The 23197-nt window shown below is 53.9% G+C and overlaps 12 protein-coding genes across 12 annotated transcripts; 5 read left to right on the top strand and 7 right to left on the bottom strand.

Moving 5' to 3' along the window:
* Nucleotides 1–608: 608 nt before the first annotated feature.
* PG997_004561 (uncharacterized protein) lies at nucleotides 609–1854 on the bottom strand (the record flags this gene model as incomplete). The annotated part of the gene is made up of 2 exons (XM_066808876.1): nucleotides 609–1268; nucleotides 1345–1854. The coding sequence occupies 2 exons, from the start codon at nucleotides 1852–1854 to the stop codon at nucleotides 609–611; spliced, it is 1170 nt and encodes a 389-aa protein (XP_066672494.1).
* A 756-nt stretch (nucleotides 1855–2610) lies between these two features.
* Nucleotides 2611–3213, top strand: PG997_004560 (uncharacterized protein; the record flags this gene model as incomplete). The annotated part of the gene is made up of 2 exons (XM_066808875.1): nucleotides 2611–2762; nucleotides 2892–3213. 2 exons carry the CDS (start codon nucleotides 2611–2613, stop codon nucleotides 3211–3213), a joined length of 474 nt encoding a protein of 157 aa, XP_066672493.1.
* Nucleotides 3214–4119: 906 nt separating this feature from the next.
* PG997_004559 (uncharacterized protein) lies at nucleotides 4120–5197 on the bottom strand (the record flags this gene model as incomplete). The annotated part of the gene is given in 6 exon segments (XM_066808874.1): nucleotides 4120–4412; nucleotides 4431–4520; nucleotides 4595–4722; nucleotides 4793–4849; nucleotides 4915–4938; nucleotides 5135–5197. The coding sequence occupies 6 exon segments, from the start codon at nucleotides 5170–5172 to the stop codon at nucleotides 4120–4122; spliced, it is 630 nt and encodes a 209-aa protein (XP_066672492.1). The 5' UTR covers nucleotides 5173–5197.
* A 1263-nt stretch (nucleotides 5198–6460) lies between these two features.
* On the top strand, nucleotides 6461–7081 carry PG997_004558 (uncharacterized protein; the record flags this gene model as incomplete). The annotated part of the gene is made up of 1 exon (XM_066808873.1): nucleotides 6461–7081. The coding sequence occupies one exon, from the start codon at nucleotides 6461–6463 to the stop codon at nucleotides 7079–7081; it is 621 nt and encodes a 206-aa protein (XP_066672491.1).
* Nucleotides 7082–8141: 1060 nt separating this feature from the next.
* Nucleotides 8142–8992, bottom strand: PG997_004557 (uncharacterized protein; the record flags this gene model as incomplete). Its single annotated transcript, XM_066808872.1, has 2 exons — nucleotides 8142–8838; nucleotides 8904–8992. The coding sequence occupies 2 exons, from the start codon at nucleotides 8990–8992 to the stop codon at nucleotides 8142–8144; spliced, it is 786 nt and encodes a 261-aa protein (XP_066672490.1).
* Nucleotides 8993–10679: 1687 nt separating this feature from the next.
* PG997_004556 (uncharacterized protein) lies at nucleotides 10680–12204 on the bottom strand (the record flags this gene model as incomplete). Its single annotated transcript, XM_066808871.1, has 4 exons — nucleotides 12111–12204; nucleotides 11939–12054; nucleotides 11335–11903; nucleotides 10680–11281 (listed from the first exon to the last, which is right to left on the bottom strand). The coding sequence occupies exons 1-4, from the start codon at nucleotides 12111–12113 to the stop codon at nucleotides 10680–10682; spliced, it is 1290 nt and encodes a 429-aa protein (XP_066672489.1). The 5' UTR covers nucleotides 12114–12204.
* A 476-nt stretch (nucleotides 12205–12680) lies between these two features.
* Nucleotides 12681–14342, top strand: PG997_004555 (T-complex protein 1 subunit delta; the record flags this gene model as incomplete). The annotated part of the gene is made up of 2 exons (XM_066808870.1): nucleotides 12681–12734; nucleotides 12792–14342. The coding sequence occupies 2 exons, from the start codon at nucleotides 12681–12683 to the stop codon at nucleotides 14340–14342; spliced, it is 1605 nt and encodes a 534-aa protein (XP_066672488.1).
* A 403-nt stretch (nucleotides 14343–14745) lies between these two features.
* PG997_004554 (uncharacterized protein) lies at nucleotides 14746–14949 on the bottom strand (the record flags this gene model as incomplete). The annotated part of the gene is made up of 1 exon (XM_066808869.1): nucleotides 14746–14949. One exon carries the CDS (start codon nucleotides 14947–14949, stop codon nucleotides 14746–14748), a length of 204 nt encoding a protein of 67 aa, XP_066672487.1.
* A 773-nt stretch (nucleotides 14950–15722) lies between these two features.
* Nucleotides 15723–16564, bottom strand: PG997_004553 (uncharacterized protein; the record flags this gene model as incomplete). The annotated part of the gene is made up of 2 exons (XM_066808868.1): nucleotides 15723–16031; nucleotides 16067–16564. The coding sequence occupies 2 exons, from the start codon at nucleotides 16562–16564 to the stop codon at nucleotides 15723–15725; spliced, it is 807 nt and encodes a 268-aa protein (XP_066672486.1).
* Nucleotides 16565–17636: 1072 nt separating this feature from the next.
* PG997_004552 (uncharacterized protein) lies at nucleotides 17637–18806 on the top strand (the record flags this gene model as incomplete). The annotated part of the gene is made up of 1 exon (XM_066808867.1): nucleotides 17637–18806. One exon carries the CDS (start codon nucleotides 17637–17639, stop codon nucleotides 18804–18806), a length of 1170 nt encoding a protein of 389 aa, XP_066672485.1.
* Nucleotides 18807–18879: 73 nt separating this feature from the next.
* Nucleotides 18880–19707, top strand: PG997_004551 (uncharacterized protein; the record flags this gene model as incomplete). Its single annotated transcript, XM_066808866.1, has 1 exon — nucleotides 18880–19707. The coding sequence occupies one exon, from the start codon at nucleotides 18880–18882 to the stop codon at nucleotides 19705–19707; it is 828 nt and encodes a 275-aa protein (XP_066672484.1).
* Nucleotides 19708–20191: 484 nt separating this feature from the next.
* PG997_004550 (uncharacterized protein) lies at nucleotides 20192–21913 on the bottom strand (the record flags this gene model as incomplete). The annotated part of the gene is made up of 6 exons (XM_066808865.1): nucleotides 20192–20664; nucleotides 20752–20828; nucleotides 20891–21000; nucleotides 21070–21077; nucleotides 21149–21404; nucleotides 21719–21913. 6 exons carry the CDS (start codon nucleotides 21911–21913, stop codon nucleotides 20192–20194), a joined length of 1119 nt encoding a protein of 372 aa, XP_066672483.1.
* Between the last annotated feature and the right edge of the window lie 1284 nt (nucleotides 21914–23197).

Raw genomic sequence — 23197 nt, 5'->3', positions numbered from 1 at the left:
GGATGATTGGGTGACGCATACATACATAGCTACTCAAGGAGGGTAGCAAGGGTAATCTGGTGGATGTGCTCGTTTGTCCGGTTTCTTCGGTCACGTATCCGATTTGGGGCATTGGCTTCTGTTTCGATATCTTTGCATGGGCACTTGCATGGAATCCAGCATGGCCAACATGAAACATAGCATACACTCTTAATTAATATGCTAACATACAACATTTGTATTTGCATTTCTATCGTGGCATTGTGGTCTTCTGTATAGTATATATCCCGCAAGATATTTGCTAAGCCGAACCCCCTATTCGGCTATCAAAGAAAAGGGGCATATCTAGAGCACATTGAGGCTTTGCCGTAGTAAAGGAGACCCTGTGCCTACAAATGCTTCAGTATTTCCACACAGGTCATGCATCGGTTGGCAAATGCAGCGATAGCTGAGAGTCGTCCAGTTCGGACTGTTTCCGAACAAAGTGTATGTGCAACTTGTGATAAACTCCCCCTATATACAATGATGCGGTAATGTCATAATACCAAAGCCTCCTGCCCGGGTTAAACGAGAACACCACTGAAACGCCTTACTGTATGCTGATAAAAACGAAGATACACCCCCTTTTTTTACTCATGCGGGACCATCTCCTTCTGTAAGAGCTTTCCTCTACCCAGATGTGTCCTGCTGCTCCCCGTTGTCGTGTGGCCATCCACGTCCGGGTTGTACTCATCACTGCTGACCTTGGGTCCCTTCTTGGGCTCGTTTCGCTTAGATTCCTGAGTTCGCTTAAATTCCTGAGACCGTGATAAGCGGACATCGTCACTGTTCTCGCTGCCCGACGCCACGTCGTCGTCGCTGTCCGCTAGTGCGTCGTCGAACCGGCTCCTATCATGGTCGGGGTCCTCTGTAGGCAGCCTCTCGTGGTCGGTTTCCTGCTTCTTGATAAACCCGTCGATAATGTAGTATTGCATGCCGTTCATAATTAGCGGGAACAGCATCATCACAAAGACGATCTGCAGGCGCTCATTGCCCTCTGTCCAACCCAGCGCCCAGTCGCCAACACGAGATATCCAGGGCAGCACCAAAAAGAGGATCAGGACACAGATCTTCATGCCGAAGAGCCCGCAGAAGTATATAAGCGACTGCTTGAGCCACCAAAGCGCATTGGGCGGACGGCCATAGTACCCCGACTGGATAGACTCGGCCGGCTTGCCAAAGGGCGTGTACGACGCAAGGCCAGTGATCACACGCAGCAGGATGATGAGGATGGGAATGCCCACTGTTGTCTAGTGTCGTGCAAACATGTTAGCTAGTGTCCCTAGGCCGAAGGTTATGCCCGGTGTCAATGCATATGCAACTTACGTCAATAGCTAAATTTAGCAGGTAAAAGGAGCATGGATTGGGCGTATAAGGGTCATCATCCCTCCTCAGCAGCCTCGCGACGGTCTGGACATTCGTGGGCTCCAACTTGACCGAGAAGCGGCCGCTGGTGAGCATGGACATGAATACGTTGGCGATGTGCACCAGGACGCTGCCAAACACCTGCTTGGACGCATCGAAGAACCAGATCTTGACAGGCCGCTGGGGCCGCTCCCGCCATCGCTTGTAGACCAGAGACATAAGGGCCAGTCCACCCAGGGCCAGTTGCACCAGCAGTGCGAAGGGCCCCAACAGCCTACACTCGCCTTGCCCGCCGCTCGGCTCGTCGCCGACAGCTGTGGATACCGCCGTGGTCGCAGCGGCTACGAGGGCCGTGGTCGTCGCCGAAGCGAGCATGCCGATCGCTTGTGAGGTGGGGTGGCCAGCGGCCAGAGTTGCGGTGGCTATCGCGGTCGCGGCATCGTGAAGTGCGTTTGGGGGGCCGTCTACCATCGGATTTGGTGACATTTGCAGGGAGTCGTCGAGGCGACTAGCGGCTGCAGCGATAACGAGGATACACGCTATATAGTTGCAGAGCCGTAGCAACAGGAATGATGAGGACGGGACGAGACGAGACAAGACAAGACAGGAGTTAGGGGGGGCAGTTCGGACTGGACGTCGATCAGGCAGGCTACTGTATGAATGGGAATGTGGAATGCGGATCGACGGGCAGGCAGTGGTGGTGACGGTCCCGCGCGTAGTTGTAGCGGCAAGTGGCGTCCTAGATTTGGGACTGGGGGAACGCAGCGCTGCGCGATGTCGGATTGAGTTGCCACTGTCGTCAATTCAACGTTGGACTCCCGTGACCCGAACGAAACAAACAATAGCCAAGTACCAGGTCGGTCGGAATAAGGATTTGGAAAAAGAAGCAGTTGGTGAACTGAACAAGAATAAGAGAAAGGCGATGCAATCTACCTAAGAACCATGGGATATGGGATGACAATGAAACATGACCCGGGGGGGTGAAATCTTAGGGAGGTGGGCTGGGTCCGTGGTAGTACCTCGAGGTACTACCTCGCGGTAGGCAGTAGGCAGCCAGGCAGCCAGGCCTAGGCGCTGTGTCTCTGTGTCTACAGTACAGGTACCTACCTACTTTGCTTTCGGGGGTCTAGAGTAAAGACTCACCTGCCTGCCTGCCCCAGCACATGAAGAAAAGGCACGAATGAGGAAGCGAAGGCGTGGAGGCGCCACTCCATGCTCAATGCTGTCATGGCGCATGGGGCCTCTGCTGGCCTTTGGGGCGCTGACTTTGCACTGCTTTGGGGGCGCGGGCGGGTAAATGGCACCGTGTTGACACCACCGCCCTCCGGCCTGAAACCACCTCCCAAGAGCTGCGAGGGTACGCTATGGAGAGGTAGCATGTAAGTACATACATAGAATGCCCCGACTAGAGGAGCCTCAGCCGCAACCCGAGACAAGGCAAGCAGACGGGAAAAAAAAGACTGTGCAAAAATGCCAAAGTTCGGTTGAAGGAATCTCTTATTTATTAGCGACCCATCCGTTTGGTTCGAATGGGACGGCGTGGTAGCTGCAGCTGCTCTCCTCCTCGTATCGCACACATGCATCACTGTACACACCCCGACCACCGACCACACATCTCAAGTGCTCCAAATTCCGCATCGACCGCCTGCTGCGCTGGCACCTGCTGCTCCAAATTCCGATGCTCAAACTTACTTCAGGAGGCGGGCGGAAGGCAATTTGAATATGCCGGAAACTCTCCTATGGCCAAACCTTACTTTACCTGGCAGCTGCAATACTCGTAGTCGAGCACGCAGACACAACCGGCAATACCACACTGGTCTACACCAATAGTCGCGACGATCACGCATCACACGCGCCCTCCTGCCGTACCTGACGGACGCCCAAATCATGCGCTACGCTGCGCTAACCTGCCCGTTTGTAGCGAATTGCGTGAAGTCTATGCACGTATATCCCAACCAGCGCCTTACTAAGATATATTGGCAACGGATTTCAGCATCACCCCGGTTCCACTTGCCTGCACTACACCGCCAATAGACTTGGCTGGTTTCGGGCTCTAGTCGCTGCGCAATCATTACGTGCTGGCGTGGCCGAGAATGCATAGCTGGCCTACCTACAGTACTTGACCTGCCTAGCTAGGTAGGTACAGTAGGTAGAGAGCCGGCCGATGCTAACTACGATATTGGGCCTCGACAAGCCAAACAAACAAACCATGTAAACACCGTCCCAATCATGAACCACACACCTCACACAGAATCACCGGGAGCAAAAAGGTGACAGATGACCTTAGACAAGTCACCTGCAAGCAATAGATAGCCCTATTTCTTCTCTGGCGTGAGTCGCAGCCTGCGTTCAGCTGTGCTCATCGTAACCGAATTGCATTCCGTAAACCATGTGTGCCGTAGCGGCCTTATAGAGTTGTAACGTCATTCTGCCCTTTAATAAATCCATACGAAACCGTTGCAAAGTGAAGAACCGTCTGACAACGAATGCATTGGGCCTAAAGCCTTGTACCCCTGTCGAAAACATACGAAAGAAGAAAAAGTTAATCCATTGGCCTTGGCGGGAAAATGCGCTTTCGGACTAAATGGATTTTGGTAGTTATCGTGAAAGAGGCCAAGGCAAAGTCAAAGCCGATTAAGTGTGCCAGGTCCTTCCATACGCTTTAGTGAAACGGTCGAATTGCCCCGCGGGCCACAAGTCTGCGATGCCGGTCCATCGTCGTACAGCGGCTCCTTGTCAAGTCATACACATCTTGTTCGAGTTGCGGGGAAGAAACCCTCGCACGAATCCCATCAGCGTGCTACGCGCTTGCTCGGCGGAGTCGTCGGCCCTGTTCTTCCTAATAACAGGAGTGGCAGTGGCCATGGTCGACTTTGCTGGCTTCTTGACAGGAGACGGCGGTGTCCTCGGTGTCCTCGTCTTCTTCAGCGAAGGGACCGACGACGAGGTGTAGGTGCTGGTTGGTGATAAAGACGGGACTGCAGACGTGCGATGAGAACGGGGCGTCTGAAGCTTATCCACAGACCCGTCTAACTGTCAATCGATACCATGCTGTTTCTTGAGCTGAGCTAAATTCTCCTTGCGGGCTTCGAGGTCCTCTTTTGACTTGACCATCTTCTCGGGCTGATGATATAATACTGCGCCAAGGGATCTACGTTAGCCTTGGTACACACGTCATGAGGAACGCCGGGCTGGGCTCGGTAATACGTACCCACGAGGTAGCGGTTCTGGAAATTGAAGCCGTTCAGCTTGTCGCAGGCTTGCTTCGCATCCATGACATCCTCATAGACGACAAATGCAGTACCCTTGGTGTTGGTGGCAATTCCCTGTCGGACCTGGCTATAATAAGGGGTCAGTGACAGTCCCATCTCGCGACGGCGAGGTGATACAGGAGTCAAGGGAGCATTACCGAATAGGCCCGAATTTTCCGAAGAGCTCGAACAAGTCTTCTGGCGTGACGTTGTAGCTGTAGAGAGTTTTGTTAGAGCCAAGGTTAAGACGGGTAGGGCGACTGGGTTTCCCGAGACATACCTTAGATTCTTCACGAATAAAGCTCTGTTGTCAATTGATATTAGCATGCGGTGATACATCAAGACGTAATGCGAGGTGCATGGGGGGCTTGCCGCCGCCCCCAAGGCCCGGCACGAAGGGCGAGGCGAGGCAGCACGGGAGCGGGGACCTCGGGGCCTCGTTCGGAGGGCAGGGCAAGGCAAGGCAAGGAAAGAGATTCGACAGAGGGACAGCCACTTACCGATTGACCTCCGGGGCAAGCTTTCCGGCGCGACTCATATCTCGATGGCTTGCGGGCGGTTGAAAACTCCTGGGGAATGTATTATTTCGGGTGTTAACCGTTCGATGGTATCGTGTTTGGAGGTGGTGAGTTGGGTGTCGGGCTTGGCCGGCGGTTGGGGTGAAGATCAAATGGGATTTGATGTCAAATGAGCAGGAGGATAAGGAAGTGAAATGCGCCTGGCCTGGGGGAGAGACTGGGTCACCAGATGCCAAGTCGGGGGTGGGGCCAGGCAATCAGCACGTGACCAAAGGCGTGCTCGTGCCTGCCTGCATTCACTTGAGAAGCAATTGCGACGCGGCCTTGGAACGTTGGAACGACGATGAGGCTGCCCGAGTCACGAGCTCGTATGTTGCCGGATCAATGCGGTCGCTTTGTCGCGTGTGCATTCAACGGCTTCGCAGATTTAGCCGCCGGATATGACACAGCCAGCCTTCGGGTGATACAAGCAGGCAAAACACAGCTGCACCGAGTTGAGTCAGGAAATCTAAAATTGTACTTGGGATGGACCTGCAGCTGCTGCGCTGCCACCGAGTTCTAGGCCTCAGGCTTCCAGCCTTGGCCAACCTTTGACAGGGCCAGTCTTCTTCTGGGCGATTGGTGTAACAACCGCATCGTTGATCGGTTATTTCGTTCGCCTTGGCTGCATCTTCCGTCTCCCCCCAATCAAGCACCAGGGTCTCGTTAACGTTATTAGACTTCCCCCGGTCTCCCTCAGCCTTTCTCGTACCTGCATCAAGCCATCAACAACTTCACCCGCAACGACCTCACCTTGCATATCTAGCTAGGCAGGTACTTACTCGTGACATCCATGACTCTTCTCAAAGGTGTATGCTGCTTCAACGGGATATTCTAGCCGAGGCCGATCTGACATACCCGGTCGTCAGAATAAAATTGATCAAAATTGAACAGATCTTGGTCGACGAGCAGCTTTGCACTTGCTTACCATCTCGATATTGTAGTGCTTACTTAAGGAAAGGTCGCTTTTGAGATCCTCTCGATGGGTCTCTCACTGAAATGGGCACTTCCAATCTTGGTTGCCAACTAATGATCGTACGATACAGACAGGGGCGTGATCCAGCAGGCAGCCATCAGCCATGGGGTTGAAGAGAAGGAAAAGCAAAATCTCCTTGTCCGCCTGGGTAAGTAACCATCGCCATGCGAAACGGATTTTGACACTGCAGAGAGTTGAGGAAACAACGGCGCACCGGCAGATTGGAATATCCCCGATCTCCCTGCACGCCCCCGTTTTCTTGTGTATATATCTTCCTCCTTTCAGCCAACAAGATGACACCATCGCCATCGCCGTCGCCGTCGCTAGGCCAGCGCGCTCTCACCACTGTCCCCATTACCCCCCATCTCCCCGTGACGGACGTATTTCAGCTGGGCCCCGTGCCGGCGAGCCTGGAGGCCTCGGTCGTCTTCAGCACCGAGGGCGTGCGCGACGGGTACCTGGGCTACGGGCTGGAGCGCTACGTGGTCGACTGCCCGGCAGCACGCTCGCCCGAAAACGACGCCTGCCGCAGCCTGCGCCTCTACCCAGCCGAGGTGTACCGCGACCAGAGCACGATCCAGGGCGGCGTCCAGACCTTCCGGGATGCCGGCGTGACCATGACGTGGCGGTGCGAACTAAGAGAGGACGCTGGAGACGACAGCGGTGTCGACGATGCCAGCACCGCCGTCTGCGACCAGACGCTCATTGTGGCGCACTCCAAGACCATGGAAATGACAACCATCACCACGTCCCTGGACAAGTGCTACATCGAGCAGCACTTTGCCCCCGTCGTGGTAACGGCGGGCGCAGAGAAGCTCGACGTCGAGTGGATGAATGGAGACCTGCCGCCCGCGTACATTCTCGACTGGGCCGACGAGCTGTCATCTATGGGCTGTCCCCACGGCCCACGCTGACCTCGGGGCAGGTGCCGATTCTGCCAGGTTTCCAAGCTTTGGAGACGACCTCGTCGCCACCCATCACGAGTGAGGCCGAGGGGGTTGTAGCAGCAGCAACGACTACAAGCGTGGCGAGCCAAGGAGCTTCCCCGCCGCTGTCGCCAAACCCTACCACGGCTGATACTCCTAATAGCAGCCAGAGCAATGGCTCAACGCTTCAAGGGGCCCAGTACACTTTTGCGGGCCTGAGTACCGTAGTGTATATCATTTGGACACTCATTCAGTGAACGACGGGATGTTGATATGTTAAGGGGGCATTCAAAGCTTCACTACTTGTATACATAGAGAAAGACACCAGCCATACGCCCTCTGGATATAAAAATAAAGCGTGGTATTAACGAAGAATAGCTTAATCAATTTCATGTAATGTAAATACCTAGAGGATACTCCAGCAGTGATATCCTTCGCGACCAAACATACTGAAAAAAAAAAAGAGAAAAAAAGAAAGAAAAAACGACTTGATCCTTGACCAGTTTACTTTCACGTTTCCGTTCAGTTCAAACAGCCATATGTAACAACAAATAAATGTATCACAAAGGTGATATGTACAATGTGCCATTGGTTACTTCTATATTTCATTGGGCGAGTTGATACTACAGTGGTACTAAGTTGTAGACATCTTGCCGGATGAATAGTATGCATCTCCTGGGCGGTTTCCTTGCTATCGCTAAACAAGAGAAGTATGCCTTCCTGACCGGCCAGAGCTTGATGCCCATTACATGTACTGAAGACACTGCCGTGAAAATGCAAGGGAACATGAATATAACGCGTATTCTCCAAAACATATGGTATATCCCATTCCTGAACGCCTTGCTAAGATGTGTACGCTGCTTCCCCGTCCTATAGAGGCCGCAACCAGCGGATGCTCGCCGATTGGCGTATTGAAAAACAATCTCTCCCTCCCACTGCCTCATGGCCCCTGGTCTTCGCCGCATTAGTCGTAATGGTACTGCCCCCTTTCAGTATATGCATCGGTTCTTCCCTATCGTACAAAACTTTTCGTTGTCCTGGTCATCTTCTATGCCCCTTCCACGCCTGCCAGGCAGCCGAGACAAACGACCTCGCCCTCGCTGCCCCGTTCGACGCAGCAGCGGCTGCAGACCGTAGAGCGATGGCCATTGCCCACCCAGCCGTCGACTTTGCGACCGGTTTGTGCTCGCCCGTCTTTATATCCTCCGTTCTCTGGTTCGTGATGTTCTTGGTCGTTCTCATCGTCCACATCCTGCATGGTGAAAGACGCCGAATAATCTTGTTCCTCATTTTGCGGAGTGTTTCCGGCCGGCGTCAAGGCCGAGGTCCAATCTCGGCAGGATCGCATGCAAATGTAGCAAGTTCGCTGTCCACAGCCCTGGCAATCGGCGAATGAGTCCAAGTCTGACTTTTTGGTAGGCTTGCGGTGGCAAATATGACAAGGACTGAGTAGTGCAGAAGAATTGGTCCGTGATACGACCGGTTTGAAGCCTGTCTGCTGGGTATCGTCTGTTGCTGGATGAGCGTGAGAGAACTGATGACGGTGCTCTTGCTGCAATCTGTCGTGGATGTTGGGATAGCCATGTCGGTCCCCTTCGTCGTCGTGGATCACGCGAGCTCGCTTGTTGGACGGCAAGGGGATCATCTTTCTGGAGAAGCCGAAGCCTATGTTCGGGTTGGCTTGCTGGAAGAGCGGCAACTCGTCATTTTTGTCGAGGGTGGCGATGAACCCGTCTGCGGAAGTGCTGTGGCCACGCATGAGTAAATGGATCGTAGGGACAGGCAGGCGCCGAAAGGAAAGGGAACTTACAATGGCACCTGAACTTCGGCATTATCATCCAGTCTGCGCTTCTTGCCCGACGCTAACAAAGGCATTTCGGTATGCGTTGCCGAGGGCATCGAGGGCGCAGATCAAAGGCTCCGATTCCCGGGACCTGTCTTGGCGATACGGCGATGGATCATGCAGATGATTGGTGGTGGAGGCCGGGTTCAGATATCGGAGAGAGCGAGGTCTCCAACATTCCTGAAGTGGACGGAAGCTGAAGGAAGGGAGCTTATGGCATTGGAACAAAAGGTATCTGCCGTTTAGACCATGGCGGCGCGGAAGAATCAGTCGGAGGTCGAGAGTAATAAGTTATTCAGATAAGCAAGTACCTGACCTGACCTGACCTGTGGTTCCACGGTGCCAGTGCGCCTTTCCAATGGTTGTAGCGGCTGCAGCGCTGCCTAGATCAGGGGTCTAGGGTCTAAATTGCCAGCCAGCACAGGCCTACGCAGCGCTAGAGCCACCGCCAGCCAGCCTGGTTGTCGCCTGACAGTCGCCTTCCCCCTCCCCGCCCTTAATACGGCATCCAGCATCCACACTAATGGATGTTGTGTATTGCTTCCTTGACACCAAGATGCATATGGACGGAGATAAATAATAACAGCTGTCTTCTTTGTCTACAAGGATCAACTATTCCTCTGTATGGCCGCAAGTATGCATAGTGTGTACAGCTTACAGCATACCTATGTATCTTCCAATGGTTCGTACTCTGGTCGTATGAATGGACTGCCTAAGACTCATATAAACAGGTTAGGTGCGTAGCGCTTGAACAAAGAGTCACTCTCACTGATATATGCGTGGTCATTTGATCTGTCATTGCCACTACGTTGAGACTAATTTGATGTAAGAAGAAGCGTGTTTAGTTTCTTTTCTCTGTTGGAAACGATTGCATCATCAGTTCTTGACTCTGCACACCCGTTCGTTGTTCTGGTTCTCTCCAGTACCTCCTGAAACATTGTGTACGGCCAAAAAAAAAAAAAAAAAGCCCGGCTCTTGATGCGATGTCTCATGGTGCCATGGCATGTCCCACTGCTTCTCCGGGGCGGTTTACGGCCAAATCGTGAACCTCGCCGAGGCCCGTTGAAAAGTTGTACAGCTCCCGGCGGCCGGGCCCATTGGGCGGGGGTTTGAATAGCACCGCGCAGCCGCCTGGGCATATCGAGGTGAAGGCCGGGACACGATCTACTCGTCTATGGCAACTTGGCCGTCCCTTAGGCCTGCTGTGATATATTGAGTAATGGCAAAGCTGTGTTGCAAGTCCGATCCGGTGAACTGTGTTGTAATTGCAGTCAATTTTAGTCCGTAACGGGCGTCGACATTTGACATCTAATCCGGTGACTGGTTCTAGGGCATGCGAAACGTCCCTTTGATATGGCTTAAAAAAATGCATCAACACACGACTAACTGTATATTTGTACGAGATCAGAACTTTGGGGGGTGGGAGCAAAGCACCTGTCTTACAGGTGCAGCAGTCGGAAGAAGATGTCATTGTCTATCACTTATACTGCATTATGCAGACTGCCTGTCTAATAAGAGCGCGATTGAACATCCCACGCCATTGTACTTGAGATACCACGATCTGTCCAAGCATCGAATGACTTCAACGCCAAAAAGCAATGGAGTACGGAAAGTGTCGGAATATCAGAAGCGGCAGCATGACTGCCGACTGCTGCTTCGCCACCCAGTCCATATTCATACAGATAGTACAGTTCAGCCCCACCGAACCTCCCAACTCCCTATTCATTACGGCATCAACCTCCCTTAGTTGTACTGCATATATGTAGCCGTGGAGTTGAACTTCAGGTTGCCCTTGATGACCTTGTCGACTGCACTTAAGAAGTCCTTCTCGCTGGCCACCTTTCTCCTCGCCCGGATGGCAAACATACCAGCCTCCGTACATACACTGCGGAGCTCAGCACCGGTAGCGTTGGGGCAGAGACGGGAGATAAGCTCCCATCGGATGTCACGCTCGACGCTCATTGACTTGGCGTGGATTCGGAGAATATTGGCACGTCCCTCAAGATCCGGGAGAGAGAATTCGATCTTGCGGTCAATACGGCCAGGTCGCATGAGAGCAGGATCCAGTGTAGAAGGTCTGTTGGTGGCGAACATGACCTTGATGTTTCCACGGGCATCGAAACCGTCGAGTTGTGTAATCAGCTCCAGCATAGTACGTTGCACCTCGTTGTCACCACCTGCACCGTCATCGAAACGGGCACCACCGACAGCATCGATTTCGTCAAAGAAGATAATGCAGGCCTTCTTGGTCCGCGCCATCTCGAATAGTTCTCTGACCATACGGGCACCCTCGCCAACGTACTTCTGCACCAGCTCAGAACCGATGACGCGGATGAAGGTCGCGTCTGTTCGGTTCGCCACGGCTCGCGCGCAAAGCGTCTTTCCGGTACCCGGGGACCGTAGAGTAGAGCGCCCTTGGGCGGGTCGATACCGAGATTGACGAATCGTTCCGGGGAGAGCAGAGGCATCTCGACGACCTCTCGGAGCTTCTCTACCTGTTCCTTGCAGCCACCGACATCTCCGTAGGTGACGTCGGGCTTCTCCTCCACCGTCATCATGGTGACGCTGGCATCGATCTTGGGCGGAAGAGGTAGCAGAATCTGGTACTTGTTCCTATCGACGCCCACTCGCATGCCCTCCTCGATATCGGTGGGGGAAACGCGCTCGCCCAACTGCACCACAAACTTGGCGATCTGTTTGACATTGATGACGTATTTGCTCTTCTGCTCATCCTTCTCATCCGCAATGATCTTGGTGCACCGCGCTACTTGAAGCGGTTGCTCCTCGGACATGCGTTGTCGATCTGCCGCGATATCCCAGAGATGTGGGGGAGCCAGACCGGTGTCCGACTCCTTGACGCCAATCTTCTCATCTACACTCTGCTGCTTCTCTTTTATTTGCTTCTCGAGGTTCTTGAGAGCGTTGCCGTAGGGCGCAGCGCCGTAGGTTTTGAGGACTTGGATATCCCTGGAGGTGGGTTAGCTAGCTCGAGAGTGGTGGACATGTTTGGATCAGGGAAACGGACTCGTCGGTGAGGGGGTGTGATCTTCTTCTCTTCTATCTCATCGTCGGCAAACTTCTTCTGGTACTTCTCCCAGTTCTGACCAGTGGCGGACGGCTACGTAGAGGGCGGTTAGCAGAGGCCAAGGCGAAACGAGGCTATCACAAACGTACCATGGTGCCCAGGGAAGATGTGGGAACCGGGCGGATTAGAGATGGGACAAATCGATGGTGTATCCAACCAACCCGTGGAGGCAATTCGGTTTGGGATTTGGGAGAGGGAAATGAAAGCGGTATCGGAAAGTACGAGTGCCGCTGGGATTGTTGTTGAAGATTTGATGGGGGAGGTTGATGATGGTTTGATTGAGGCGATCAATGAGTGACTGAATGCACTGCGGCTGCTGGCTGCTGTTGCGTTGCTGCTGTACTGGATTAAGGCCAGGCACGTCAGCTAGCTCTTGCCTGGGCTAGCTGCAGGCCACCCCCCGGGCGTGACTTTAGCGGGCTTTTAGCGGGCCAGCAGCCTTGCAGCTACCCCCGGTCGGATTTTGGGTTGACCGTCAAAAAAATAATTGGGATGGTAGTGGTAGCCTTCAGCGCGGGGGGATCTCGAGAGGGTCGCTTGTACCTGGAAGAATCAATTTCGTTGTTCTGCTCTACAACTTCCAACTCACGCAGAATCAACGTGAATTCGTCACCGAAGCACCAGCTCCACCCCCAGAACAAAGCCAGGCCACTTCAAACATGTCGACAACAGCGGCACCCGGGTCCGGCGCCCACTCCAACAGCACCTTCAGAGTAGGTTGAGCCACACCGAGTCTGCCGCTGCTGCACTTGAGCTAATGCCGTATCCAGGACAAGGAGAAGCCGATAGCCGTTCGTTCTGCCAACATCGTCGCCGCCAGGGCCGTCGCAGATGCCATCCGAACCTCGCTCGGCCCCCGTGGCATGGACAAGATGATCCGAAGTGGGAAGGGCGAGACCATCATCACCAACGATGGAAACACAATGCTCAAGAGCATGTCCGTCATGCACCCGACCGCTAAGATGCTGGTCAACCTGTCGTCTGCCCAGGATGTGGAAGCCGGAGATGGTACGACCTCCGTCGTCGTCATTTGCGGTGCACTGCTCGGCGCTGCCGACAGACTGCTCGGCAAGGGTATTCACCCCTCAGTCATATCGGAGGCCTTCCAGAGGGCAGCCGCCGCCGCTGTGCAGATCCTACACGACATGTCCCAGCCCGTCGCCCTGACCGATACTGCCACCCTCCTCCAGGCTGCCAACACCTCCCTGTCCTCCAAGATTGTCTCGCAATATTCCGGCCTGCTCGGTTCCATGGCTGTCCATGCCGTCACCAAGACGATTGATATCAAGAATGCGGACAACGTTGACCTGAAGAACATTAGAATTGTGAAGAAGGTCGGAGGCACGATAGAAGACAGCGAGCTGGTGGACGGTGTGGTTCTCAACCAACCCGTCATGAAGTCGGCCGGTGGTCCTATCAGAATGGAGAAGGCCAAGATCGGTCTCATCCAGTTCCAGCTCAGCCCGCCGAAGCCCGATATGGAGAACAGCATTGCTGTCAACGACTACCGCCAAATGGATAAGATTGTCAAGGAGGAGCGTCTGTATCTGCTCAACCTTGTCAAGAAGATCAAGAAGGCCAAGTGCAACGTCCTCCTGATCCAGAAGTCCATTCTGCGCGACGCTGTTAACGACCTGTCTCTTCACTTCCTTGCCAAGCTGAACATCCTGGCCATTAAGGATATTGAGCGTGACGAGGTTGAGTTTATCTGCAAGTCTACCGGTTGCAAGCCGATTGCCGATATCGACTCTTTCACCGAGGACAAGCTTGGAAGCGCTGATCTGATCGAGGAGTCGCAGTCCAGCGGTGCTCGGATGGTGAAGATTCTTGGAACCAAGAGCGCCGGCAAGACTGTCAGCGTGGTCTGCCGCGGTGCTAACGCTATGATTCTCGACGAGGCCGAGCGCTCTCTCCACGATGCCCTCTGTGTCATCCGATGCCTGGTCAAGAAGAAGGCTCTTATTGCTGGTGGTGGTGCCCCAGAGATTGAGATCGCTGCACAGCTCTCCAAACAATCTCGGTCGCTAACGGGCACCGAGTCTATTTGCTGGAAGGCTTTTGCGGACGCTCTCGAGGTCGTCCCCACGACTCTTGCCGAGAACGCTGGCCTGAACAGCATCAAGGTGGTGACGGAATTACGTCATCGCCACGAGATGGGCGAGAAGAACGCTGGTGTCAGTATCAAGAGCGGCGGTGTCAACACCAACATTGCCAAGGAGAATGTGTTGCAGCCTCTTCTTGTAAGCACAAGCGCGATTGAGTTGGCCGCAGAGACAGTGAAGATGATCCTGCGTATCGACGATATCGCCCTGACCCGGTAAAGTCGGTAAATACTGAAAAACAGGGGCATCATGTTTCGGGGTTCACAAGCTATGTATCAATGTAATTTATTCTGCCAATGTAGACGGTGGAATACAAGGGCCTTTGCGGACCTTGAATAGAGCCTTACGAAATCAATGCATCTAGAAGATAACAATATGCTTGCAGTGAGAACTCCGTCGAATTATTTGATTAGGTTGAGCGACGAGCACTGCTTCTTGGATTGCGTAGGCCAACTTGATATAGTACACACGACTCTTAAAGCTCATCCCAGTCTTGGGGGAGAAAAGGGGGTGCGTGTTGCCGAGCTTGGCAGCAACCAAACGGATAGCTATTAAGGGGAGATAGTTCTTGCTTGCTGATTTGAACATAACCCTTCACTAGGTGCTAGCCACTCCGGAACAATTACCAGGGGGTGGTCTCGCCGAAGTAGAGCAGCAGCTTCCCGCCGCGCTTCTCCTTGGCGGTCTCGCCAACCACCTTGCATATGCCGTCACAGGACTCCTCCACCCCGATCATGAGCTTGCCACGCGTTTCTGCGTCGCCATTGAAGGCGTCGGCGCCGAAGTCCCCGAGCTCGTTGAGCACTTGGCAAGAGGCCAACGCCATGGGATCCAGCCAAGGCCCCCGGTGTTGATCTTGAGCGTGTATACTAGGCTGCACCGCCCTTGGATGGGCCATAGGCAGCATTGGGGGAGAGGGGAGCTAGGTCAGTAGACAGATCCTGGGAATGAGACCGTGTCGAAACCAAACCTCCTACTGACAAACCCTCAATAATGTCTTTGAAGACACGTTTGGGAACTCTGGCGCCAAGTCTATTGGCGTAAGATCTAAGGGAGAAATTCACTGCACATTGGTTGGCACCAAGGCAGGGGACTCCCATAATGATTCCAATCAAAGGTCCAAAGGGCACTACTCGTTCAACTGAAGGTCCGAACAAAGAAGGTCAACAACGGACCGCTCTACACCGCCTTGCCTCTGGGTATGTTGAAATGAGACTCTACACGGTCAGCAGGTCTCCTGATATACGTCCTACGATTCTGAAGCATGGGCATATTTGCCGTCGGGGCCTGGCTTGGATACATGGGTCGACATCCTATCAAATTCTTTGTTACTTGACCCAGACGGGATGTCAGCAGCGGAAACGAACGCTACATTCATGGTGGGAGCTGGGCTTATAAGGCGGAACGAGAAATATATACAGGTAATTAATTGTACTACTAACATTTATGTATTCTGGGGCAACGTATATCTGCGATATGATATACAGACGTCGCCTATGAGCGGTTATGTACTTCATGATTGATTGCCGCTGGATCAACCAGCAGACAATCTACAGTGGGGAGCATCTTCTCCCTCGGGAGCTAGAGCTTGGCTTTTCTCTAACGAGCATGGAACGTAGCATGCAGCGGGGACGGCGTCGACGGGTTCCTGTAGTCGTCCTCGTCATCACTTCCGCATTCGGACACACCGTTGCTGTCTCGCCGGATCGGCTTCCTGAGGGTTGCGGCGCCCTCTGCGGTGCCGCATGCCTGCGGGTCATCTGGCGGGCGGGCGGCGGCGCCTGCAGTGGCATCTTCTGTGCCGTCGTCGGGTGTTGCCGCATATGCCGGCTGAGAGACGGCGCTTGGTTCCGTTGGATTGACGACATCTGTGGCTGCCGTGGCTGCTGCTGCTGCTGCCTTCGCTGGCTGTTGTGGTGGTATGACGGCGGTGTTGGGTACACCATTGTCGCGCTCATGGGCTGGGCCGCGACGTAGCCCCTCTGGATCTGGGGCCGGTGCGCGGCCTCGTGAATGGACGGCATGCTCCGGACGACGGGCTGGCGCTGGGGCGCGTCGCGGGTGCGGCGGCCCTGCGGATAGTATGCCGGCTGGACCGGCGGCGGTTGGCGGCGGCGGGTGTCGTACGTGCCCATCCCCGGCATCGCCGCGACGCCCCGCATGAGATTGGGCTCGACGATCGAGTCGCAGCTGCTATTGTTAACCATACGGTTCGCGCCACGAGAAGAAGAATGACCATGTCCATACCAGCCGTTCTTCCTTGCGGCCCGGGTCGCCGCTTGCTTTGCTTGGCAGTCAGGACAGTGCTCGTGTGTCGTCACGTTGGCGTCTATGCCTCGGCACCCGCCGCCCCCGAAGCAGCAACTCGCCTCTTCGTACTTGGCCGCACACTCCTTGACGTAAGAAGAATGGCTGCAAATGTAATAGACTCTTTTGCACATCTTGTGTGTTGATGAAGATCCCTAATAGGGGTTGAGGTAAAAGTGAAAAGGGGGTGGTGGAAGTAGGATCCGAATAGGGGGGATCTGTAGGGTAGAAGGATATCGTAACGAGCTGTGCCTGACAGGTATAGAAATAAGTCGAAGAAAAGAAGAAAAAGAAGTTAAACAATATATCTGCGAGAGCAGACGTAAAAAGGAGCGTGAGGTACGTGTATGTGTCGGTTTTGGTCTGTCACTACAATTTGCCAACAGGCCTCAGAGACTGGGGGTGCTTCATTATATCCTCCAGTGGCATTATTGACCAAAAACAAAGAAGGCGTGATTCAAAATGCCGCTTAGCCTTTGGTTTATCAAAGGAGACAAAGACTTCCGGACTTCAAAGACAGCGACTTCTGCAGAGGCCTCGTCGTTGGTATGAGCGAGTACTCTCAATCGGTATCATTACCTTCCAGATATTGGGTTTACCTTTGGGTTAGACCTCTCCTGGAATACCTGGACTGTCAAAGTTGTGGCTGCATCGTCCGTATGATGCATTGCCGAGACTGGAATATCAGTTTCTTCTCACATCGTTACTATACAGCCCGCCACACAGCAATAGCGAGCAGAAGTTTAGGCACAACTTGGTATATATTGGACCAATAGCCTACATGATCTCCATGCCTAACCGTAAGATTGTAGATGAGTTTCTCAGAAAATGAACATTGCGTAGATCGTAGATCCAGATCACGGCTTAAGCCTGCTCAAAGACACCCTAGACCAAGCGATATCCGAAAATAGAGGAGTACAAGGCTCTATTGTGAGAGTCTCTGAAAGCCTTATTTGACGATATTCGCTCAAACTATGCGGTTGTTATGTCCTTTCGCAGAAAAGGCTTTCAACATAAAGATACTATTATCTCTCGCACCCTTTCGCGGCCATGAGAAGACGGAAGAAGAGCGAGGGATGTATCATTCCGTTTTGAAAACCGCAATACCATTTCGTTACTTCTTTTCCTTTCCTTTCCTTATTATTATAATACAATATGCTCTTTCAATGGGACCCGAGGAGGTGGAGGAAGGTCCATATGATACTAATGACTGTTTCTTTCATTATAACTGTTTATCTCGACGCCCTGTTGGCATGGGTGCTGGAACCTAGGTCGCAGAGGGAGGCTATCACCGACCAGACGACTGGCTCAACTGGGGTGACAACCACTGGTGCTGACGAGGTAAGTGCCCCTGGTGTTCTGGAAATACAAGAGGCAAGCCGTCTTCCAACTCCGACGCCTTTGAGTCCCGAACAGAGGAGAACGCTGGACTGGGTGCACCGCGGATCCCACGACGACTCCTCGTACACCTTCGATTACGCCCAGGATGTTCATCGTCTCGAAGCCACAGTTCCAGACAGGCCGCAGAGCGAGGGGTCAGAACCAAGGCAAACCGAGACGGAGGAGGCCATCAATCAGGACACCGTTATCACCCTCGATAACAACGATGGTGAGGTTGAATCGACAGCTCAGGTTGGTTTCCCCGAGGAGGGCACTACAGAAGATGTAGTAGAAATAGGCCCAGGGGAGATCCAAGACAAGGGTGCGTCATCGCACACGGACGAAGAGGAGGAGACAGATCCAGTCACAATCGAGAGACCGACGACTAGCCTGAGCTTTCACCCCGAGGACGAACGGTCAGACGATGACGACGAGGAGGTCGTTGCAACAAGACCGACGGTCGACATCAACAAGGAGTACGAATTGCCACACCCTGATACCGAAGAAGAAAAAGAAGTAGTAGTGGCGGATGTTTTTAAAGAGCAAGCAGCGGAGGCTGCCCCTAAAGAAGTAGTGGAAGATACCCCTGAAGAGGACACCGCGGAAGACAACGTAGAGATCATCCCGGTCCTTGAACGAACGACTCAGAAGCGCCCCCATCGAGACCGCCGAGATACAAAGCGCGATGAGTTGATGGAGCTGAGGTCGAAACTGGAGTTTCTGCAGGCACTAAGAGGGAGAGAGAAGGAGTCCCGGGCGGTAGCTTCCTCTTCGACCACTACTACCGCAACACGGCAGCAACAGCAGAAGCAACAGAAGCAGAAGCAGAAGCAGCAGAAGAAGAAGGAGGCCAGAGACAATCATGTCGTCCATGAGCGGCCGCAGCTATCGGAGCAGAGGCGTGCCGAGCTCGTCGACTTGCGCAGCAAGCTCACGCTTTTTTGTGAAAATGCAAGAGCAACAGCAGCAGGCCAGAGACGCTCATGTCACCAATAAACGACCGAGGCTACCGGAACAAAAGCGTGCCGAACTTGTCGATTTGCGCAGGAAACTCATTCTTTTTGCGAAAATGCAAAAGCAAGAGGCAGCCCCATCCGCGCCAGCAGAGTTATCCATCCCTGCACCAATTGCGGAGGAAAAAGAGGAGGAGGATAAAACAGAGCGAGACGAGCCTTCCAACGAGTCAAACCAGGAGTCTCCGTCTCAGTCTGATGAAATCACAGACTCGGACCCCGAGACAGGCGCCGATGAGATACCACCACCCCCCGCCACCCGAGGAGCCACTAAGAGAGGCCTACGGCGAGGACGACGAGGACGAAGGCTTTGTCGACCCCTTCTCCAGCGAGGGGGACGAAGCCCTGGCGTTCATCAAGGACTGGCTGCTGCTGCCCGACGAGCTGAGCGCGCTCGAGGTGCTCTACCAGGTCGCAAACCTGCGCGACACCCTGACCTTCGTCCCCGGGTTCGTGCCGACGAAGCACAGCCTGGTGCGCGACGACGAGCGCCTCCTCGTCCGCAGCGAGCCGGTGCCCGTCGAGATCAACTGGCACTTCCTCACGCACCTGCGGTCCCTGCGGTGGCGGTCCCTGCTGCGGTCCAGCGGCGCGCTCGTCGGGCCCGCAGACCGGGCGTGGCTCGAGAGCTTCCTGCGCGAGATGGCGGCGCCCAGCTTCACCATGGGGGTGGTGAGGGGTGGCCAAGAGAAACCAGCAACGAAACCGGGGAAAGGAGAGCGACGACGACAACGCAGGCGGCGGAGCACGCTGCTGCGCCAGATCGAGGCGGCCGAGCCCCTGCTGCCGCACGAGGAGCAGGCCGTCCGCGCCACGAACCAGACCCTCTGGACCCGGCACGCGCACGAGGCCGCGACGACGGCGGTACAAGCCATCTACGATAATACCGAGGAGCGCGCCGCGTGGATCGACGATCGGGCGGACGAGGTCCGGAGCGAACTCGAGGAAATGGAGCGAAAACTCCTGCGCCTCCTCGACAATTTGACCAGTCTCGAGTCGAACTTGGGCTCGGCGGTCGAGGTCCACGGACAAGAGTATGCGCAGCTTGCTGGGAGGATGCAATGGCGCTTGCCGTGAGAAGGTGGCAGTGGTTGGGCATAGCCTGAAACCTAACTTGTTTGACTTGCATTGCTTTTTCAGTATATAAGCTCTGAACTATATGTATATATGTATTAGCAAATTCCAAGAGGAAGTGCTCACTTAATGTATATCTCGTATTCGCATCACCTCCTTGATTGTCAGCCATGTCAACGGAAATAGGGAGAGTTTGAGACCCATACGTAAGGGTAATGACGAACGCCAAAAATTTTGTTTGTTGACGATTAAATACTAATTTTACTTCTTTGTTGGAGAGTGGCCGAATCTCTGCTACATATACGACTTCCTCATTATGCCCTGCAGCCCTAGCGAGAGGGGTCTCTCGGCACGAATGGGACCGAGACTCAGGGGTCCCGCACTGCGCCGCCCCGCCCGCGCCGCCACCGCCGACGGCATGATGTTCAGCCCCATGGGAAACGAGTTCCGGAAGGCCGGGTGCTCCCTGCTCAGACGGCCCAGCTCCAAGTCGTCCTGCGCGTACTTGAACGACCAATCGGAGTCGGCGTGGTTCAGGGGCCGCGAGCTGTCTCCCGTCCACCCCCGGCTGCCGCGGCTGTCCGGGCCGGCGGGCGGGAAAGCGCTCCGGCCGGGCGCGTTGTTTGTGGTGCTGCTGCTCGACTGCTGCGTCTTCCGGACAATGTAGGCCGATGCCATGCGGACCAGCGGCTGCAGTGTAGGCAAGCATGCGCACATGATCGCTACGCCCACCTCGACCGCGCTCCATATCGCCGTACTGACGACCACTACCAGGGAGTTAGTTAGAATGACCCAAAAATTATGGATAAAAGTCGGAAAGATATCGAGAGAGAAAGAAAAGGCAGATGGCTCACTCGTTCCATCCGATCTGGGGTCCACGTTGATCATTTCGGCAACGAATTTGAGGCGGATGATGCTGATGACGGTAACACTGCGCCACGTAAGTTTTCTCGTGCCTCGTACACATGTTTAGGTCTCGATTCGTCTACTTACAATCCACCAAGCAGGAACATGCCGCAAACCGCCGCCTTCTGCCAGTTGACTATCTGGAGGCGACGGACTTCTCGTATTGGAAGCGAAAGTATGATTATATCAATAAAAATCTGTTGTAGTGTAAGAAATGCGAAGTCCCTGTAGCCCGGATGTGGAGTGTGGCATAGAGAAAAACCTACATGAGGAACTATTCCGAAGGGCGTCTCGTTAGTATACTGAGTACACCGAAGGTGGAGCATAGTGACGTCTTTGACTTACTAGCAAGGCCTGTATAGTAGCTGTAGTGGTCTATACAGTGACCTTCTGTGGTGGCTCCCCATGAGCGAGGGATTGGGTCGCACTGGAAGATTACCACCAGTATCACTGCAAAGTACCAGAGCATTGCCACTACGGCGAGGCTAACGACAGCTCTTCTCATGAACTTGGTCGGGAAAAGCCGGTCGTACATCGCCAGTATTGAAAGCTTGACTGCGGTTATTGTCGCGCCATACATGATCTCGCTGATGAATGTCCACTATAATCAGATCAGTATTTTATGCGAAGTTGCGCCATAAGGTTTGTATCAAATTCCTACCAGTTGTATGGTCTGTATAGAGCCAGGATTTGTTATCATCACAACTAAAAGGTGCTTCCCTAGACCATTTTGTGATACTAGTTATGAACCCAGTCAGTTTTAGCGTTCGTCATGCCAGCGAAGCCTCATCCCCGGGCCGGTGACGCTCACAGATGAAGGTAGTTGTGAGATAGAATATGGCGGGTATCTGTACTCGATGGTCAGGGTCTCCCTTCAATAATCGCCCATCCCGAGCTAGTATCCGGAGAACATACCAAGGCGGCGAGGATGATCCAGTCGTCCAGGCCAAGACGGGCTTTCCTTATCGCACGAGCTCCCAGGCGCAACAGGACAAAGCCGCCCGATAATCCCATCATCGCCGCGGCCACCCTCTCGGCGACCGGGCCCTGGTTGAAGGCGACAAAATCAGCGGGCAGATCATCCAGCCTAGTGTCAGTGGTGTTGGCCATCGCTATACTACACTGTATATTGCTGATCCGGTTCCTGATAGGTCGCAGGGAAGAAGCGATGGGAGCGGGGGGAGAGACTAAGAGGAGCTCTCTACAGGGTAGTACCGGCGCCCATCGAGGCCTTAAGAGACCCAGGAAGCGCAACTGCTTGCTTTTGTCATGACGACACGAGGACCCAGGTCGCGAACTCTTGGGGGTTCTCCAATCTTGTACATGCATAGTCTGCCAATGTTCCGAGGCGTTCTCTTAGGGTTCCATATAGTTCCAGGGCCCAGAATCCAGGGAGGGCAGGTTGAATTGGGCAACGGGATTGGTCGAGACCGAGGGAGGACATGCCGGTCGTCTGCCATTGACCAATGACAGTGGTGCAAGTAGAACGCTGGATGCATCGCTCGGATCCAGCAATTCTCATGCGCACATACACATTCCGAATGTTGCGCATGCCTTGTGTCTCGGAGCCCGGGCGGCCAGCAGAAGGGAAGTGACACAAGGGTGCGGAGCCGGGTCCCCGGGGAAGTCTCAGCCTGCAAGAAAACGTGGAACTGGCACCATGCGCTGCATGTACCCATTGGCCCTTCACCCACGGCGGCATTGCCGGACTGTTATCTGTGAGTGCTGTCTCCAACTCTATATCCTCGCGAGTCTTCCACTATCGAAAACTTACATGAGATAAGCAATAAACGCATTGAGACAAATATCAATCTAAGTCCACCATCTCGGCTCAGCCTCTCTCTGGCGCCTGAATAGTTGGCCGCTTTGAACCTGCGTTGCGACATCACTGTTCTGACACCATTGGTTGCCGAAAAGTCAGGAGTAGACTTCATAAGTAAAAGGCGCCGACGCAGCGCTCTGATGCTATGAAGTGGTCAGAGAAAATACCGCAAGACTGTGGCCGGGCCTGTTCAAAGGATCAGCATGTGTTTATATGACCTGCTCAGGTATGGAGGTTGAGCGGGTATTGTGTTTGTTGCCCCAACAAGGGATCGAGCAAAGACCTGCCTGCCGAGGAAAAAACGTGGACAGAAGCTAATGATGGTGATTGCAAACCGACCGGCTCGTGAAACAAGGATATGCTTTTCAATTCGACCCTCGTTCGGACAAGCCATTGACACATACGAGGTTATTCTTAGCCAGCTTACCAAAATAGTCAGTCAGGATAATGCAAAAAAGGCATATGTGCCCTACAAGTACGATGAAGTAGATGTACTTTTTCGGCCGAGAAAACCCGCCTGGTGTTCTCGTCCGTCAAAAATGCGTGCATCCAAGGCCGAGTTAGCTTGGCAA

This window comes from Apiospora hydei (assembly GCF_038363865.1).
Source record: "Apiospora hydei strain CBS 114990 chromosome Unknown utg000004l_segment0_segment0, whole genome shotgun sequence".
Classification (NCBI taxonomy): Eukaryota; Fungi; Ascomycota; class Sordariomycetes; order Amphisphaeriales; family Apiosporaceae; genus Apiospora; species Apiospora hydei.
This window is presented reverse-complemented; position numbering and strand designations above follow the sequence as displayed.